The sequence below is a fragment of the Ovis canadensis genome, chromosome 20 (assembly GCF_042477335.2).
Source record: "Ovis canadensis isolate MfBH-ARS-UI-01 breed Bighorn chromosome 20, ARS-UI_OviCan_v2, whole genome shotgun sequence".
Lineage (NCBI taxonomy): Eukaryota > Metazoa > Chordata > Mammalia > Artiodactyla > Bovidae > Ovis > Ovis canadensis.
Genome location: NC_091264.1, coordinates 32051935 through 32068752, shown reverse-complemented (window position 1 = coordinate 32068752; position 16818 = coordinate 32051935). Strand labels below are relative to the sequence as shown.

Genomic DNA, 16818 nt, shown 5'->3' with positions numbered 1-16818 from the left:
GGCAAGGGACTCCTCGAGACTCAGCATCCCCAACTCTGAAACGGGGGTCTTGAGAATGACAACATCCTCACAGGGAATCCTGGTCAAGAGGTGAAAATCCTTGGCGGTAAAGGGAGACGTCATGGTAGTCGGGGGGGGGGGGGAATGAGGAATAACAGGCTTCTGAGGTGAGACTGAAGGGCCCCGGGTGGCACCTGGGTTGGCGAGGCCCTGCTGGTGCTGCACCAGAGCGATGCCCGCGATAGCGCTGACCACTGCAGCCCCCATGAGCTGTAGCCGGATGTCCAGCCACTGCATCGTGGCACTGGCAGCAAACTGGCACCTCTGGTTGAGCTCCAGGAGTCTCTGGTTCTCCTCCTCAAACCTGGAGGAGGCCATGCTGTGGCTGCACTGGCCCGCCCAGACTTCCTCCCTGCAGAACACCCCCTCCTTGGCGCTGGCCCGCCTGCCCACAGGCCGCACCTCAGAGCTACGGAGGAATCAGTGCACTCTTTCACAGGGGGGCTTCTCGGCCTCACTAACCTGTTTTTTCCGTTTCCTTCCTCTCTCCCCTAGTGCCATCATCCACCTTTCTCTTCTCAGGGGACCTGAGATCCACCACCAATCCCCTCCACCAACTTCACCCCGACCATCCCAGCATCTCATGCCTGTGGCTCTGGCTGGAAGAGGCACTCACACACCTGTAGGTGGCCCCGGCGGCCCGGAGCACAGGGAGGCCGGCCAAGGTGTCGGCCAGGTGGGTATAGAGAGGAGACAGGCTGAGGCTGCCCAGGCGCCGCAGCTCCCGCGAGGAGGCCCTGTAGTAGCTCTGCACGCGATGGTAGATGACGCTCAGAGGCGGCAGCAGCAGCAGCAGCCAGGGCAAGCTGAAGCCCAGCACAGCCAGGAGCCCCAGCAGGCCTGCTGCGTTGGCCAGCAGGATGTTGAGGATGAAGGGCAGGCTGTCATCCGCACAGGCCACATCAGAGGAGAAGCGGTTGAGGACCCGGCCCGTGGGTGTGGAGTCGAAGAAAGTCACCGGAGCCTGGGAGAAGAGATGTGGTTGGGCCAGGGTAGGACAAGGCAGAAAAGCCGTGGAGGCCACCCCCGGGGAGGTGGGCTGGGGGGAAAGGCCCAAGGCAGAGGACAGGAAAGCAGTAAAGTGTTCCCAGAGTTCAGGGCACCGAGGAGGGGCTGGAAGAGCTTAGAACAATACCCCAGGGTGGGCAAGAGAGGGGCTCTCTGTCCCTCTGGCTGGTGGGGACCCTGAGAGGCCAGGCTGGCCACCCCTCTACCTCTATGCTACACGTGCCTACTCAGCTTTTGAGGGCAGGGAGCTAATCCCATTCCAGAAGGTGGAGACCTCAGGCCATGTTGAGTACAATTTCAACGTCAGGAGGAACACCCTGACTGCCTGTGGCTGGACAGAGTGGTGAGGACAGCGGTCAAGTCAATACTGTCTCATGGTCAAGGGCTCAGGCTCTGGAATCAGACTGCCCCTTGGATTCCAGCCCTGATGCTTATCAGATGTGAGACCCCAGCCAAGGGGGCTTCCTTTCCTCAAGGCCCCCATCCTTCATCTCCAAAAGGGGGACGGTAATGGAACCACACATCCTGGAGCTGATTGTATAGACAGCAGCCAGGGGCTCAGCGGAGCCTGCCTAACACAGAGCAGGGGCTCAGGAGCTATTTAGACTACTCATTACTGGGAGGTACCATCTCAAAGACAACCCTTTTCCTTTCCCCGCCTTCCCTGTCTCCCAACTCTCTGCCTTTACTGGGAGAACAGTCCTATCTTAAGGCAGGGAACTAGGTCAAAGGGACTTGCAAATGTCACCCCTAATGTCAGCTTATGATAAAATCAATTCCTTCACAGCCTGAAGATGTGAGCAGACAGTGGGCAGCTGCTCCCTGAGAGGCAAGGGAAAGACCCACACAGTCCTGGGTTCATGGCCACAGGACTAGCTTGCCCCGGTCACATGCACTCTCAGAGCCTGTTTCCTCATCTGTAAAAAGAGGATAACAGTACTCACTTCACAGGGTTATAAGGAAGCCCTAATAAAATACCAGACAAAAAAGAGCTTTGTAATAATAACATCGTTAATAATAATTGCTAATTGAGCACGCAGTATATGCCAGGCACTATGCTAAGTGCTTTCCATGTACTGATGAATCCTCATAATGTACTACAGGGTAAGCAACAGAAACATACACACACAGCAACAGGCATGGATCTTAAAATGAGCTCTAAATAAAACCGGAAAGAAAAGAATGTCATTTATAAAACTGCTGCTGCTGCTGCTCAGTCGTGTCCAACTCTATGTGACCCCATAGACAGCAGCCCACCAGGCTCCCCCGTCCCTGGGATTCTCCAGGCAAGACCATTGGAGTGGGTTGCCATCTCTTTCTCCAGTGCACGAAAGTGAAAAGGGAAAGTGAAGTCGCTCAGTTGTGTCCGACTCTTAGCGACCCCATGAACTGCAGCCCACCAGGCTCCTCCATCCGTGGGATTTTCCAGGCAAGAGTACTGGAGTGGGGTGCCATTGCCTTCTCTGCACATGAACTAAGGGGTGGTTAACTCAGTCCTCTGAGCTTGAAGTCCAACTGGAAATGACTCAGGAAGAGTCTCTTCTCCTCACGTTACAGACGAGAAACCCATAGGCTTAAGTAACTGGATTTGAACCCAAGCAGCTGCTCTGCTCTCAGTCTCTCCAGGTCTCAAGGTGTCAAGTACTGCACCCATCTGAGAGGAGCTGATTTCTCCTGAGGACTGGGGGATGTGACGGGCCCCCCAGTGGAACCCAGGTACTGGGAGGGGCCCCCGAGGCCACCTCCACCCTCCCGTCCCCTCACCATGAGGACTCGACCCAGGAGGCGGCGATGCAGGGTGGCGGCTGCTCGGAGGGTGCCCGCCGCGAACAGTATAGCCCGGAGAAGGGTGCAGAGGGAGTTGACACCAGCGATGGTTGCGTACACGGTGAGGTAGAAACGGAGGTCTGAGGAGCCGTTGGGGGCAGCTTTGGGCAGTGGGAACACTGAGGTGCTGGATGGTGGGGAGGGGGCTGTGGGTAACCAAAAGTGGGGCCACTCAGGGTTCCCTTCCCCGCCCCCACGCCACCTCTCCCCACCTTCCAGAAGACACAGCCCCTGTAACAGCAGCCCCCAGCTCACTCCCTGCCCAGGAACCAATGAGAGCCCCAGACCTGTGCCCCGGCCACTCACTAGAGGCTCCCGGGGGAGAAGAGGAGCAGCTGGGCAGACAGCGGCCCCGCAGAGCCCAGCCTGGTGGGGGCTGGCGCCTCCTGGGAGCTATTCTTGGCTGCCTTCAGCTCAGAGATCCAGTGGGAGAGCCACCAGTCGGCCGCGTTCCTGGTGGCTGGGGGGATGGGAGAGAGAAAGCTGCCGGACAGACTCACCTTCCTCATTCCATTCAGACACCCTCTTCTGCCCTTGACTCTGGTTTCTACCCTCCTTGGCCCCCAGCCCTCCCTACCTTGCCACCACCCCATGTCCTCCCTAGTGTACGTGTCTTTCCCGGGCCAGTCACCCTTCGGCTCTGGGGAGAGTGTGATCTTAAATCTGCAGAATGGGAAGTCAGCCTTGCGGGCAAGTCAGAAGATGGCTACGGAGCCCAGCCTCCCTACCCCTCGCCAGTCACGGGACTCTCAGAATTAGACATGTGCCTCTGGTCCCAGCTGCTGCCCACGCCTGGTGGGTCTCTGGGCTTTGTCATGATTAGCACAAGGTGAGGCAAGTGACAGGGACCTAGGCAACAGGGCGAGTAGGGGAATGAAGGCCTGCAGAGATTGCTCCTACCTTGCATGAGAAGCAGAGAGAAGAGGATGGCGAGAGCCATGCCCCAGCCCACGGCCCTCCAGTAGGCACGGTACACATGGAAGGCCACGGCGCCCTCCTTCTTGCTTTCCTCCTGCCGCAGCTGGCCAGATGCGCTCTCCTCCACCTCCAGCCCCTCCTTTGTCTTCTTTGGGTTCTCCATGGACCAGGCTGTGGCTGCGAGGATCAGAGAGGTGGCGGGGTGGGGAATTCAGCTTATAGAATGATAGCCGAAAACCTCAGTGTTTTCAGGGGCAGGCAAGCTTCCTAGAAACCTGTCTCTACAAGCGTGGTGGGGAAGAGCAGGCCCTTTCCTCTCACCCCCAGACCGTACCTGGGTCAGACTCTTGTCCATCCTCAGCCCAGGCTCTGGGGGCAGCTTGTACCAGTGGCAGGATCTCAGAGGGAGGCCCTGGAAGGCAGCAGGAGAGATTAGGAGGGGGCTCTTTGGGGTGCAGTCTATGTGTTTCTAAACGTGTCAGCCAGTCCACCTTCCATGCTCTTTGGAACCCCTACCTGACTTCCCCTAGCAGGCCTCTGCCCTGGACCCCCAGACCCTGAGCGGAACCATCAAGTCCGGCCCTCCTTCTGTGTCTGGAGCCTGATCAGCAGAGACAGAAAAGGTCCACCCCTGGGAGGAGAGTTATGGCCACGTGTGAGCACCCAGTCCTGTCACTACTGCTGGGCTTTCTCCTCATACTTCCTGCAACTCCTAACACTGCCGGAGCTTCATTTCCTCCTGCTTCTATCTAGTGAACCTGCAGATGGTCATTTCCCTCTGGATAATAATCCATCAGAGTTTCTATGTATCTATTTGTAAATAAAATGACGGTTCTAAACCTGACTCTCTCTTCTCTGAGGACATCAGACTGCTCTCAGAGATCCTAGTACTCTAGGTTTCCCCAAGCCCCGAGTCCCAGATCCACGGCTCCTTTCCCTCCTGTTCTCCATCCTTCATGCCAGTTCTGTGACGGCAGGAGAGGGCCTCCCATCAGACAGAAGGATGAGGGGGACCCAGGACACACACAAGGCAGGTGGCCGAGTCTCCCCTTGATGATCCATCTGTCGCACCCAGCAGGTGACTCCCTCACTCAGCCTGGCTCCCGCCCGACCTGGTGGCCCATGTTACCGGCCCGGACGAGGCGCCCGGCCTCCAGCAGCAGCACCATGTCAGCCTGCTCCAGGTACTCAGTGCGGTGGGTGCACAGCAGCCGCGTGGTATGGCTCAGCACTCCCAGGATGCACCTGTGCAGCAGGTGGGTGGCCACGTCTGCATCCACGGCAGCCAGAGGGTCATCGAGGAGGTACAGCTCCTTTTCCTGGGGAGGGGGGTGGGGACACCATGGGAGCCAGGTCCTCTGGCCAGAACCCAGGCCTCTCCAAGCACGTGATATTGAGGCCGTCATGCAGGAGGGTTGAGAGGAACTCTGGGGGCTATCCCTATAGCAGTAAAGAAGGAAGTGAGACCAGAGGGTGGACTTGCCTCCAGTAAAGTGAGGCCAGTGCTCAACTGTGCTGGTTCTAGTGCCTCAGGCCACATAATGTTTTTTCCAAAGGGTCTTTAATGCTGCCTTGAATCAGCAAAAGGAGGATGGGATGGCCAAAGGACCAACACCTTAGCAGCACAGAGGAGGGAGGGAAGAAACCGGATGCTGATGGAAATATCCCCACACCACCCCCTCACCCCTCAGCCAAGCTTCTGAGTCCTGAGGCTCCAGACACCTCTTGTCTTCAACTTACCTGGTAGACAGCACGAGCCAGGGCAATCCGGGCCCGCTGTCCCCCGCTGAGGGTCACACCTTTCTCCCCCACCTCCGTCTGGTCCCCAGCAGGCAGGATCTGATAGGACAGGCCTCCCGGTGTTGGTCAGCGAGCTCCCAGTACCTTCTGCCCCATTTCCCATCCCTCCATTGGGAAGAAATGGCAAGGGTGAGAGAGCCAGGGAGTTTGAGGAGACTGAACTTAAATTTGGGGTGTCGGAGCCAGAGGGGGCAAACCACAACTCCAGCAGCAACAAGCATGTGTTGGACACTTTCTATTTTCCTATTTTGGCCATCCCTTGTGGCATGAGAGATCTTAGTTCCCCAACCATGAATCAAACCTATGTCTCCTGCAGTGGAAGCACAGAGCGTTAAACACTGGACGGCCAGGGAACCCCGTTGAACACCTTCTATGTGCTGAGCAGTTTACATGCATCCTCTCACCCAAACCCACAGCAACCTTCTGATGTTGATACTATCTCATTTCACAGGTAAGACCAAAGCTCAGGGTACATACGCTGTCCAAGGTCATTCGATAGCAAGTTAAGGGCGGGACACGAATGCAGATTCTTAACCACACTCACTACCCTGACTACAGGTAGTCACACTCACTACCCTGCCTTTTTCACAGGCAAGGATGAAGATGGGCAAATTCGAAGTGAAACTTCCCTAGGCTTTTAGAGGAGGAAGGTACCTGAGCCTCCCTGTGGCCTAGGGAGTGGTCTCCTTTGCTAAGGGGTCCTCATGCCAGAGGAAGCACTTGTGGTCCACCAGACAGTGGCTCCTCTGAGGGAAAAGCTTTGTGATTCACCTCTTTTTCTTAGTGCTCAGAGCAGTTCCCTGCACCCAGGAGACATGTGGGAAATGTCTCCGAGGTAGAAGCAAATGAGAAGTGGACAGAGGATGTCCCATGGTCAGTCAGAGGTCTTCCTTTCCAGGGATGTTCCACATCTACCTGGACAGGGTAGTGCTGACCACAGTCCTGCCGGGGAAAAGTCAGGGGACAAAGCTGGACTCTCATTCCCCTAAATTCAGCATTCTGGATGTGGGGGTTCTAGTGGCTTGCCAGACTTCTCTAGAATGACCATGACTCTTTCAGGGGGAGGTGGGGGAAGGCCTCTTGAATCAGAACCATTAGCCAGATCTGCAGAGAGCTAAACCTCATGGGAAACCCGCCCCTAGTCTCAGAGACCCACAGAGTCCCCCAGCTGCTGTGTGGAGTACCTGGTCACCAGCCCGTACACTTGCCAGGTGCTGCGCAGATGTGGGACACTCTGTGAGGACCATAGCCTGGCGGCCAGTCCTGGATAAATGACGCCCGAGTACAAGCAACCCCTTCCCAGAGAAGCAAGTCTCTGACCTGCCGGTGTCAGGGACAAAGGGAAGCAGGAGGCCAGGCACTCACACTGAGGTCCTCATTGAGGGCGCAGGCCTCCAGCACTTCCTTGTACAGCTGGGCGTCAAATGTCTTCCCAAAGAGAATGTTGTCTCGGATGGTGGCAAACTGGATCCAGGGCTCCTGGGTGGCCAGGCCGAAGCCTTTGGACAGCCCCCACACTGCCACCTGCCCACAGAGCCTGCAGAGACCAAGGCCAGCAGTGTGGGGCCGGCTCCCTGCTGGTCCCCTCCCGGCTCAGCCCCTGCCTCTCAGAAGCCTCTCCTGATGGCTGTCTTTTGCACGGGGGCCCCTTTCATGTCACATGGCTCTCTGGATTGGCAGCCACTGAGGTCAAGGGGTCCTAAGGAGGCTGGAGGCCCCCTGTGGACCGGTAGGGCAGAAACTGCTCTTTGACTGCAGTCAAACAGCTGTCAAGGTCAAGGTGCTCAGAAAAGAGTGTGGCCAGCACCCCACACACATTCACTCTCACAGTGAAACAAGTAGGCCCTCCCTCACTTCTGTTCCTCTCTGGATCCCTTCCGACACTCTCTGAGAGCAGCTGATGCCAGGTGTTTCCATTTATTTCTTCACTCACTTCTAACACTCTGCAGTGATGGTTATGCTGCTGCTGCTAAGTCGCTTCAGTCGTGTCCGACTCTGTGAAGCCCCATAGATGGCAGCCCCCCAGGCTCCTCCGTCCCTGGGATTCTCCAGGCAAGAACACTGGAATGGGTTGCCATTTCCTTCTCCAGTGATGGTTATGAGAATCCACTTCCTTGACTGCCTTTCCCTTTCCAGACTGAAATCTATCCCAAGAAAGGGACCAGGTCTTGCTCATCTGGGCATCTCTGGCCCCTAAAACAGTGTCTACCACGTAGCGGGGGCCAGGGAGGCGCTGGCGAAGGGCAGAACTAAGGATGGGGGTGCCGGCAAGTTGCTTACCTGTGCAGCTCCCCGGTAATGGCGGCCAGCAGCGAGCTCTTCCCGCAGCCCACCTTCCCCACGATGCCCACCAGCATTCCCTGCGAGGAAGCCACAAGCATGAGTGTCAGCCCTCCCTCCAGAGGCCCTGGGCTGCCAGTCACCCCACAGCTTCTCTCTAGGCCCCAGTTAAGCCTGAAGGGAAAGATTTCCCCAGCCCACAGATTAAGGTGTGCTTCAGTGACAGATGCGATGCTGGCCCCGGGGGAGCAGTGTTTTATTCTCCACTCAGAGAAGCATCAGTTTCACTGTGTGAAGAGCCTCTGGAGAGGAACAGTGTGCCAGAGAGATGGGAGGAAAACTGTCCTTGAACTTTCCAGGAAAGCACTGAGGCAGGCAACTCAGGATGGGGACAGGGGAAGGAAGGACTGCAGGCTTTGGGGCCTGCAGAGTGGGCTGGCTAAGTTCACCTGCAGCCAGACTTCTAAAGACTCAGGACAAAAAGCAATGTTTATACAAATGCCCATTTCTGTGACCTGCAGTTTAAAATTTTCTGTGCTCCCTTCCTTGCTTGGCTGTAACACACATTCATGGAGCTGTCTGTGTGTTCAGTCATGTCCCCCTCTTTGGGATCCCATGGACTGTAGCCCACCAGGCTTCTCTGTCCACGGGATTTTCCAGGCAAGAATACTGGAGTGGGTTCACAAAGGAAAACAATTCCTTCTCTAGAAAAAGGTGGGATCCTAGCAGCTGTCTGTGGTGCCCACCCTGGCAGCCAGGGTGAGCCTGTCTTTGAGTGGGTACCAGACCAATCTGAGACCTAGCCCTGGGAACCCCCCTCCTCCTGTCCAGGGCCTGTAAGTGGAAGGGCTCTCTGCAGGCCTACTTCTGTTTGGGGGAGAGCAGATCCAGAGAGGAAAGGAGGCAGATCTAGAAGGAGCGAACAGAAGGACCAGCTTGGCAAGTCGAGGCCTGGCTCCGAGCTGCGGCCGAGATCTGCCCAGGTGCTTGACTGTGGATTCTGCAATTCATCCCTATATCCGTCTTACAAAGTCTTGTTGGCTTAAGCTAGCTCCAGCGGCTTTCTATGACTTAAATCCAAAAAAACCCCAACTGACACGTTAGTAAAATTCCTTTGAAAAATTCCAGCCTTGTCTTGCCTGAACTAAGACAAAAAACAAAACATGTAGCCCAAGCCAGAAATGTGAGCCAAATGTGGTTGAGGCGGTTCAGGAACAGCTAGAGAACACCGGGTTGAGCTGTGGGGCAAAGGGTTGGACACGGGTCAGGGGAGAGTGAAAACTTAGGACTTGATGAGCAGGAGTTGCTGTCTTGCCAGGAACGTTCTTACAAGTGCTCCTTTGACGATGTATGCCCTGGTGTGAGTCACAGGGTGTGATGCCTTTTCACCAGGCTAAATAGAGGATTATCTAACCATTTGCAATATCCTTCTGAGAAGGGGCTGCTGGGGCTCCCCAGCCTGGGGAAGATGCTGGACAAGTTATGGGGTCTGTTCTGAACTCGACAGCCCCCGCAGGACAGAGAAAGACAAATGCAATTGCTGGTCTGGACTAGGCGGACATGAGCGGTCTGGCGACCAGCGATGGATGTGACTGCTCTGAAGCAGCTAGGTGTTAGAAAAATGCCATCCTGAGATAAAAATCTCATCACCTCTCCAATTCAAGCCTGCCCACCAAAACCTCTCTGTTCTTCCCCTCGGTAATAAGAGCCACAGGGGCCACTGCTATGACTGGCTCTGTCCTGGTCTATCAGTCACTGAGCTCCCATGTCTTTCTTTAGTCTGGAGACTCTCCTAGGGCGTTTGACCAACGAACCTTTTTCACTTCGAGGTGACTGATGAAGGTTTCCTGGCTGGTTCCAATTGGGTCCCAGGAGAACAGAGCTTCGTGTAGCTCCAGGGCTGCAGATGGCTCTGTCGGGGGATCTGTACAAGGAAGAGGCCACTCACCTTGGGCTTCTAGTCCACAACCTACCTGCCCAGGGATAGTCTGGCCTCAGTCTTGGTCTGAGGATTCTCCCTGGGGAAATGACCACCTGCCCCACCTAGACTCTGCTCCTCTGACTTCTCTTGGCAGCATCTGTGTACTGCAACTGAAGGACTACAGATCTCTGCTCCCCTGTGCCAGGTTCTTCCCACCAGCTTCCCATTACCTGGGCTGTAGTAGGCCTGGGGGTCATGGTTGGGAAGGTCGAGGAAATGCTGGATCCGGTCCAGGGACACTTTGGCCTCAAGGAGGCCGTTGATCACCCAAGGGAAGTTGTTGAGGGGAAGAATGAGCATGCGCACCAGTGCCAGGGCAGTGAACACCTAAGTGGGGTCAGAGGTGGGTGGGGGAGGGGTTGAAGCATCACCTAAAGCTTAGGAATTATCTGAAGGCCTGCTCTATGGGTGGCCCTGCAAACACGTCTGTGGAGGGGAGAACAGGCAGCAGCAGAACTGAGGGCTTAGCTGGTTGATATTTGGGTTACAGATGGTAGAGGTGGCCACTCTAAGAATATCAGAAATCCCAGATACCCTCCAGGGACTCAGGTCACTCCCTGATAAACACACATGCCCAACTCACGCTGAGACCTTCTCAGAATTTCTAAGGGGCGACATCTCCTGGCTAGACCCAGCACTCGATCCATCCTGCACTGGATCATGAATTTTTCCCCCAGGGCTATCAGAATGAGGCTAAGGGGACCCAACCAGAAGTTGGAGAGGAAGAGGTGGGGAAAAGAAGTAATTCCTTCGCAGAGGGAAGGGTCATATATCCGAGGCCTCAGATGAAAGGTCCCTTCAGAGAACTTCCCCTCAGTAGGGGAAGGGGAAGGCAGACAGGGGCCCTCCACTCCTTCCCAGCAGCATGAGGACCCCGGCCCACGCCCCACTCCATTGTGGTCTCTGTGCTGCTGCTTCCGTCTCACATCTCCCTGCAGCCATGCCCCCCCCCCCCCCCCCGCCAGCCTTCCTGGTCCTCACCTTGGTGGCAGTGAGCTGGTGCCCCGTGAGGACATAGGTGATAAAGATGACGATGGAGATGACGACCGGCAGGGCAGCCCACAGGTACACACAGACCGCATCCAGGTACTTGATGACCCGGAGTCGCCCCAGCTCTCGAGCTCGGCAGGCCTCCACGCGGGCCCCCAGCGCCTGCTCCCACCCGAAGAACTTGATGACACGCATGCCACTCAGCAGCTCTGTCACGAGCTAGGGACAGGAACAAGAGAGCAGGGCGAAGTGGAGACACTGCTCACATGTGTTCTCCTCTGCCCAGCCTCCCCCAGGCTCCCGGCATGGGGTGTCAAGGACTTGGAGCTCCCCTATGCCCCAGCTGGGGGCAGGCTGGAGCTGGAATCCCCCCACCTTCTCAGCAGATGAAGTGGTCGAAAGTACAAGGGCAGTGGGGGGAGGTCACCACACTGGGGTAAAAGCACTCCTTCCATTAGATGAGGGACTAAGAACCATTCCCAAAGCCAGAAGATGTGGGCTTCAGGGGCTAGTCACCAGTCTGGCCCCACAGCTTGGGGGGTATAGAAACCATTCCTGTAGGAGTACACACCACAGCCCAGGGTTGGGCAGGCTGATAGACCCAGGTAAGATGGGCAAGGGCCAGAGAAGCTCCTTGGATCCTAACACTCAAACATCTCCCGCCTGCAAGCCAGGGAGGCACTGGGAGCCTTCCCAGGAGGCCCTAGAGACTGGTCAGTAGCTGTCATGGGTAGGGGAAAAGGCCATGCCATAACCAGCTATCAGGGACACCCCCTCACCATTAGCACTCGGAGCTATGCCAGTGAGAGATGGACAACTGTGCTGTATGGACCCGAAGCCCACCATCCCCTCTGAAAAGGTACCACAATCACTGTACATTGCAGAACTGACTCAGCCAGACCCTCACACCTAGAGTTGGCCCAGGCAGGGGAGATGGCTGCTCCCTTCCCCATAGCCCATCCCAAAAAGGCAGCTGGGGTTCTCCTAGGCCTCTACATGTGGCTATGGGGCACTCCATGCCTGAGATGAGGAGGCTGGAGACTTGGATCCTGGCTCTAACACTAAAATCCCATTTGGCCCCAGATAGCTCAGTTCCCACCTCTCTCAGGGTTGCAGAAGCTGACACTATAACATTACTAACAGGCCACATTAACTTAGTGCTTACTTTGTAACTGGCACCGTGATGAGCAGCGTCTTGCACGATCCTCCCAACTGTGCTATGAGGCAAGCTATGATTACCCTCATTTCACAGATGAGGAAACAGGAGTCTCAACGAGGTGAAGTGACTTGTCTGAAGTGACTGAACTAGTAAGTGGTAGAATCAAGATATGAACCCCATCTGTCTTTCTCTGGTCTGAGCTCCTAACTTTTAGAGCACACACTCACTCTCTCAGGTATTATGCATGGGAGACCTGGGCACCAGAAGGCTGGGTGGGGTCTCTGGAAGGCTGAGGGACCCAGGCAGCCCCTCACCTTAACCCGTGCGTCTTTGTGCTGTAGCATCTCCTGGTTGCTGGCCATGATGCGGGTGGCAATCACTTTGTTGACGGGCACCAGCAGCAGTGCCAGGATCAGACCACCCACGAAGACCACACCCACCTGCTGGTACAGCAGATAGAGGGTGATGGCCAGTTGCAGGGGCAGGCCCCAGGCCTCATGAAAGCTCCCAGCAAAGTTGAGCAGCCGCTCGGAGTCGGTGCCTAGTAAGTTCAGGACCTCCCCGGCAGGAGGGCGTCTGGGCCCCAGCTGTAAAGCCTTTCGGTACAGGATGTTCAGCACAGACCCCCGTGCCTGAAGAGCCACCTTCCGAACTTCATACCCATACTGATTCTGCAGCACGGCTCCCAGAACGGCCCCTCCGGTAAGCCCCAGGGCATATAGCAGGCCGTGGTTTAGTGGCTCTTGCCCCTCCTCCAGGAAGCCCACCAGGAGGGACAGCAACAAGGGCCCTGAGAATCCCAGCATGGTCCCCACCAGCTTGAGCAGTCCAAGAGCCAGGTAGCAGTGCCCAAAGGCCCCATACAGGGTCCTCCACAGCCGGGCCCCCTCCTGCCACTGCGCCTGGAAGACACGGGCTAGGTAGGTCGGGTGCAGCCTGCGGGGGAGGTGGCAAGTGTCCTGGGGCTGCCGGAGCTCTCCCCGGGCCCCGCGGGCCAGCAACGGTGCCAGCCAGGCATAGGAAAAGCGGGACAGCCAGCTCTCCCCATCTTCAGCCACCTCGGGCTCCTGGCCCTCAGAGAGGAGGGGCTCATGGGCCCAGGGTTCCCGTGGCCGCCCAGGGACTGCCCAGCCCAGTCCATAGGCCAAGAGAGCAGCCAGCTGCAGGATGAGGAGACACAGGCGGGAGAGGGGCCCTGTGAGAAGCGGCGGCAGGAGTGTGCCTCGCTGGCAGTGCCACAGCAGGGTCAGCACCAGGGCTGGGGCCGGCAGGAAGGCAGCCAGAGCCAAGGCCAGGGGCCCCCGGGAGCGGCCATGTGGGGCATGAGCCAACACCCACAGGGCCAGGCTGTGGCTGATCCAGGCCACGGCCGCCACACCCCCTGCCAGCACCTCAAGCCCTGTGGGCCCTGGGCCTGCCCCTGGTGGCAAAATGACTGGAAGCAGGTCGAGCAGTGGAAAGACGGCGAGCAGGACAGAGGCTGCGAGTCGGAGGCGCCAGCCGGGACTGCAGTGTGGGGCGTAATCTGGATTCCTGGGGACAACAGGGGGAAAGAGAAAAGAAGGCAGGCACATCACAGCTGACTCAGGGCCCAGAGAGACTTCCAGCAACTCACTCACGGAGGGAGTCAATTCCCTTTCCTGCTTTGTATACCTTTTCATCCCATTTTATCCTGGAACTCATGGTCTTTTCTCCCAGGAAATCTTCCTGGATTAACCTAATCCATTTTCTCATTTCTATACCATTTCTGATCATTCTTTCACCACAGACATAAAAACAATTCTGAGGTAAGGTTGTACTGAACATGAAGACCCTAATTACAAAACAAACAAATAAAACACACACACATGTCACCTCAACCTAAATTTCCTACAGATAACCTCTATGGGGTGAGTTTTCACTTTTACAAAAGTATCTACTCAAAAGAGCCCTTTTGCAGCCATGAAATTAAAAGATGCTTGCTCCTTGGAAGAAAAACTATGACAAACCTAGACAACGTATAAAAAAGCAGAGACATCACTTTGCCGACACAGGTCTGTCCAGTCAAAGCTATGGTTTTTCCAGTAGTCATGTATGGATGTAAGAGTTGGACTGTGAAGAAAGCTGAGTGCCGCAGAATTAATACTTTTGAACTGCGGTGTTGGAAAAGACTCTTGAGAGTCCCTTGGACAGGAAGGAGATCAAACCAGTCCATCCTAAGGAAATCAGTCCTGAATATTCATTGGAAGGACTGATGCTGACGCTGAAGCTCCAATACTTTGGCCACCTGATGTGAAGAGCCGACTCACTGGAAAAGACCCTGATGCTGGGAAAGACTGAAGGCAGGAGGAGAAGGGGATGACAGAGGATGAGATGGTTGGATGGCATCACCGACTTGATGGACATGAGTTTGAGAAAGCTCCAGGAGTTGGTGATAGACAGGGAAGCCTGGCATGCTGCAGTCCATGGGTCGCAAAGAGTTAGACTTGACTGAGCAACTCAACTGAAAACGAGCCCTTAAATTCACCTGAAGCACTATTAGATGAATAATAATTTGATTTACACACAGCTTCTGTACTCTATTAGTATAGGTTAAACTTGCTGAAGCCTCAGGATATTCCACTCTCTGTCTCTCTAATGGTTGTAGAAAACGGTGTGGATCATTTTTGCAGCTCCATTAGCTGAAGAAAAACATCTTTTGAGTTTTGTCTGTATCTTCTTGGCTTGCAAAAAATGTTTTTAATAAACAAGAGTGAACTACTTGCATTAAAAAACACTCCCTTTGTTGTTGGCAGGGCTGGGTGACTGAAAATTTTAATTGTAGAGTAAAACGTTTGGCGTTTCCTTTAAAAAGTTCAACGATCACAGTTATACAAAAGGGTTTATATTTGAGTAAAAGTCGGTCTTTCATGATTCTACTTCTTAAGATGCAGGGCAGAATAAGAAACATTGTGAACCCTTGGAGGCTGGTACACTGGCTCCAAGCCTGGTCATTAACCAGGTTTACGAACATGGGCAAGCCGCTTCTTCTCTGCATCTCATTTTTCTTATCAGCACAGTGAACAGTGAGGAGTCTGGACCCAAAGCCCTCTGAGATTCTTTTCTGTCTGAGATTCTGGATCTCTCTTACCTGTTTGAACAACTTGCAAAGAGTCTGTTAAGTGAAGTGAGAGAAACATACTTTCTATGGATTACATGTTGGTCTTTCTTGCCTTTTCCTTACACTGTGAGTTCTGAAGGGACTATGCCCATTTTAAAAAGATACTTGTCCCAGCACAGTCGGTCTCCCTCTGTGCCATCTCCAGACTTTTGTCTCTGCATAAGGGACAAAGCAGGATTCCTCCAAGACCAAGCAGATCTGAAGCTTCTACTCAAGGAAGGGATTTGCCATCTCTGAAACTCATCTTAAGTAAGGACGCGTTTGTCCGTTAGACTAGACAAGTTAGACTTTCCTCCTGCCTTATCAGTAGCCAAAGTGAGATTAATTTTACCATATCCAGCTATATAGGAACTAAGCACAAAATCAAGGTGAGTTCAGCACCTGCATCTTATAGCCCCAAATGGAGGCAGGATTAAGGTTCTAATTTAGCTCTTCTCTTCTACCTACCGCTTCCTGTCCAGATGAGTACCTATGCTTTTCTTGGCCTAGAAACACTGAAGTTTCCTAGATGGCAGGGGTGAGAAACTGGTCCAACAGCTTCAGCACACATTAACCTTTTTGTCTTAAAAACACTGTTCACCCACTTTCGTCTCCAATTCATGACAAATGCGGTTGGGCATCTGATAATCTACAAAAGTGATGATTGCTACCATGCATTGGGCGTTTAAAAATGTGCCAGACTCTGTACTATATGCTTAAATGCATTATCTAATTTAAGTTTCTCAACAGTGCTATGAGGCACAAGGAAAACAGGTTAACTTGCCCTCAAACAGACACAATGCTTCAAAGTAGTAATGCCCACATTTTATTCTCCTTTTTCCCTAGAGACCTCACTATTTAGGGTACACTTCCGCGGAGACGTAGGTTTCGAGTGAAGTGTGCAGGTATACACGGACAGATGTCTGCACCTGTCTCTACTCACCTCGGGTGGCCCCAGTGGCAAGCACTGAGCACGGCCAGGAGCGTGTGGGGAAGGGCGCTGAGCACCAGCTGCGTGAAGCAGTGGCCGGTGGTGTCCCCCTCCCACACCGGGAGCGGCTGCAACTCGCTGGTGCCGCACAACCGGGCCAGGAACCTCTCCATCGAGGCCTCACCTGCGGGGAGAGCCGAGGGTGGAGGGAGGGAAGGTCTCTTCCAGAAGGAGGGAAATCCGCGTTCCCAAGGACCCAGCTCAGCCTGGGACCCTGCACCCGAGCGGGCGGGACGCCGACCAGGAAGCGGGGTGGAGCCAGAGTGACAGCGCGAACCCTGACTGACCTCGCCGCCTCCAACCCCGCCCACGACCCCCACCCCTACCCCGCCCCGGGGCCTTCCCTTGCTTCAGCCCGGAATCTGGACCCGGCAGTTCTTGCGTTACCTCAGCGGTAGAAAGCGAGTTGCTTAGGCTCCCAGAAGCTGGCGGCTTTCTGTACTGGTCCCCTAGCCGGGTTCCGCTTTTCCCCACTCCTTGTGTCCCCATCCCCAGAGATCCGGAACGTTTAACTTGAGTAAAACTGGTTTCCACCGGATCCTGAAATCCCGAACACTGGTGGAAGCGAAAGAGCCTGCGGCCGACGTGGGACCCTGGCTAGGCTCGCTTGGCACCCCCTAGAGGCGGGATGACCTCCCAAGTGCGCACCGACCCTCCCATTCTCAGGCCTTCTGTGCGCGTGCGCC

At 55.1% G+C, this 16818-nt stretch overlaps 1 protein-coding gene across 4 annotated transcripts in view; it reads right to left on the bottom strand.

The window, feature by feature from the left end:
• ABCC10 (ATP binding cassette subfamily C member 10) overlaps positions 1-16818 on the bottom strand; it is a 20122-nt gene extending 3304 nt beyond the window's left edge. For 3 of the 4 annotated variants that reach the window (XR_011251476.1, XM_069564554.1, XM_069564556.1), the window contains exons 1-16: positions 16520-16818; positions 16085-16256; positions 12338-13556; positions 10856-11083; positions 10045-10201; positions 9708-9817; positions 7894-7973; positions 6979-7150; positions 5554-5652; positions 4943-5132; positions 4148-4225; positions 3796-3990; positions 3202-3355; positions 2833-3022; positions 681-1024; positions 195-364 (exon numbers count right to left, since the gene is read on the bottom strand). Coding sequence is in view for 3 of the 4 variants with exons in the window: in XM_069564554.1 (XP_069420655.1) it covers positions 195-364; positions 681-1024; positions 2833-3022; positions 3202-3355; positions 3796-3990; positions 4148-4225; positions 4943-5132; positions 5554-5652; positions 6979-7150; positions 7894-7973; positions 9708-9817; positions 10045-10201; positions 10856-11083; positions 12338-13556; positions 16085-16245 (3547 nt within the window). In the remaining variant the exon portion in view is untranslated. Of the gene's footprint in view, positions 1-194; positions 365-680; positions 1025-2832; positions 3023-3201; positions 3356-3795; positions 3991-4147; positions 4226-4942; positions 5133-5553; positions 5653-6978; positions 7151-7893; positions 7974-9707; positions 9818-10044; positions 10202-10855; positions 11084-12337; positions 13557-16084; positions 16376-16519 lie in introns of those variants that run through there. The other variant, XM_069564555.1, reaches the window with a different exon arrangement.